Raw genomic sequence first — 1,043 nt, forward strand, 5'->3', positions numbered from 1 at the left:
TGTGTGTGCTAGTATTTGTTGGTTTTGCAATGGCTGGTAGCGATAGAAGCAGGGGAATGGGTAAGAGTGAAGATTTATGCTGCGTGAGGGATTTCTGGTTCTGGAATGGAAAGGAAGTTTCGACGAACTTCACATGTCTAGAGATGATAATCGAGTTGGTGCGATTGTTCCAGCAACGGTATCCTTTATGATTATCTGCGTAACCGAGGAATGTGCAAGCTTCAGATTTTGGCTGTAATTTATTGTAAGAGTGGTTGGGCAATAGCGGGAAGCACTCGCAGCCAAAGGTGCGAAGTTGGGCGTAGTCAGGTTTGATTTGAAACATGAGTTGAATTGGAGCGGTGTGACCAGTGGTAGGTGTAGGCATGCGGTTAATTAGGTAGACGGCAGTGGTCGCTGCTTCAAGCCAGAAATTGATAGGCATGGAGGCGGTGTGCAGCATTGTCCTAGCGGTTTCAATAATATGGCGGTGCTTGCGTTCCGCAAGACCGTTTTGCTCGGGGGTATATGGACAAGAGAGCTGATGCTGAATTCCTCTTTGTTGAAGAAAGCCGTCGAACTCGTGGTTAACGAACTCTCGGCCTCCGTCAGTGCGAATGATGTGTATGTTCCTGTTAGTTTGTCTTTCAATAAAAATCACAAAGTTAATGAAAATTTTAGCAACATCAGATTTCGCTTTACACGGAAAAATCCAGCTGAAACGAGAAAAATCGTCAACTATAAGAAGGTAATATCGAAGCCCCTGATTTGAGGGAGCTGGGGAAGGACCCCAAACATCAGAGTGAAGTAGAAAGAGAGGGGTAGTAGTCTTTGTAACCGAAATCGGAAAGACTAGCTTATGACTTTTACACGAATTACAAGAACTACAATTTAAGTGCTGAGAGCTGATGCGAAGTTGCTGATTGTCGTGTGAAATTCTGTTGAGAATACTGCGATGAGGGTGACCTAATCTTTCATGCAAATTTGGAGCAGGGATGCGTATGGCCGAGAACGTTTGGTGAGCTGGTGCCGGATTCTTGATGGAGATCGGATAGAGGCCCGCC

The 1,043-nt window shown here is 45.4% G+C and overlaps 1 protein-coding gene across 1 annotated transcript in view; it reads left to right on the forward strand.

Annotated features, from left to right (window-relative positions):
• The first annotated feature begins 463 nt into the window (after positions 1-463).
• Positions 464-1,043, forward strand: part of LOC110095432 (fasciclin-like arabinogalactan protein 1) — a 7,681-nt gene continuing 7,101 nt past the window's right edge. Inside the window, exon 1 of the mRNA XM_028695347.1 lies at positions 464-727. Coding sequence (XP_028551180.1) covers positions 464-727 — 264 coding nt within the window. The remainder of the gene's footprint in view (positions 728-1,043) is intronic.

The sequence above is a fragment of the Dendrobium catenatum genome, unplaced genomic scaffold (genome assembly GCF_001605985.2).
Source record: "Dendrobium catenatum unplaced genomic scaffold, ASM160598v2 fragScaff_scaffold_623, whole genome shotgun sequence".
Taxonomy (NCBI): Eukaryota; Viridiplantae; Streptophyta; class Magnoliopsida; order Asparagales; family Orchidaceae; genus Dendrobium; species Dendrobium catenatum.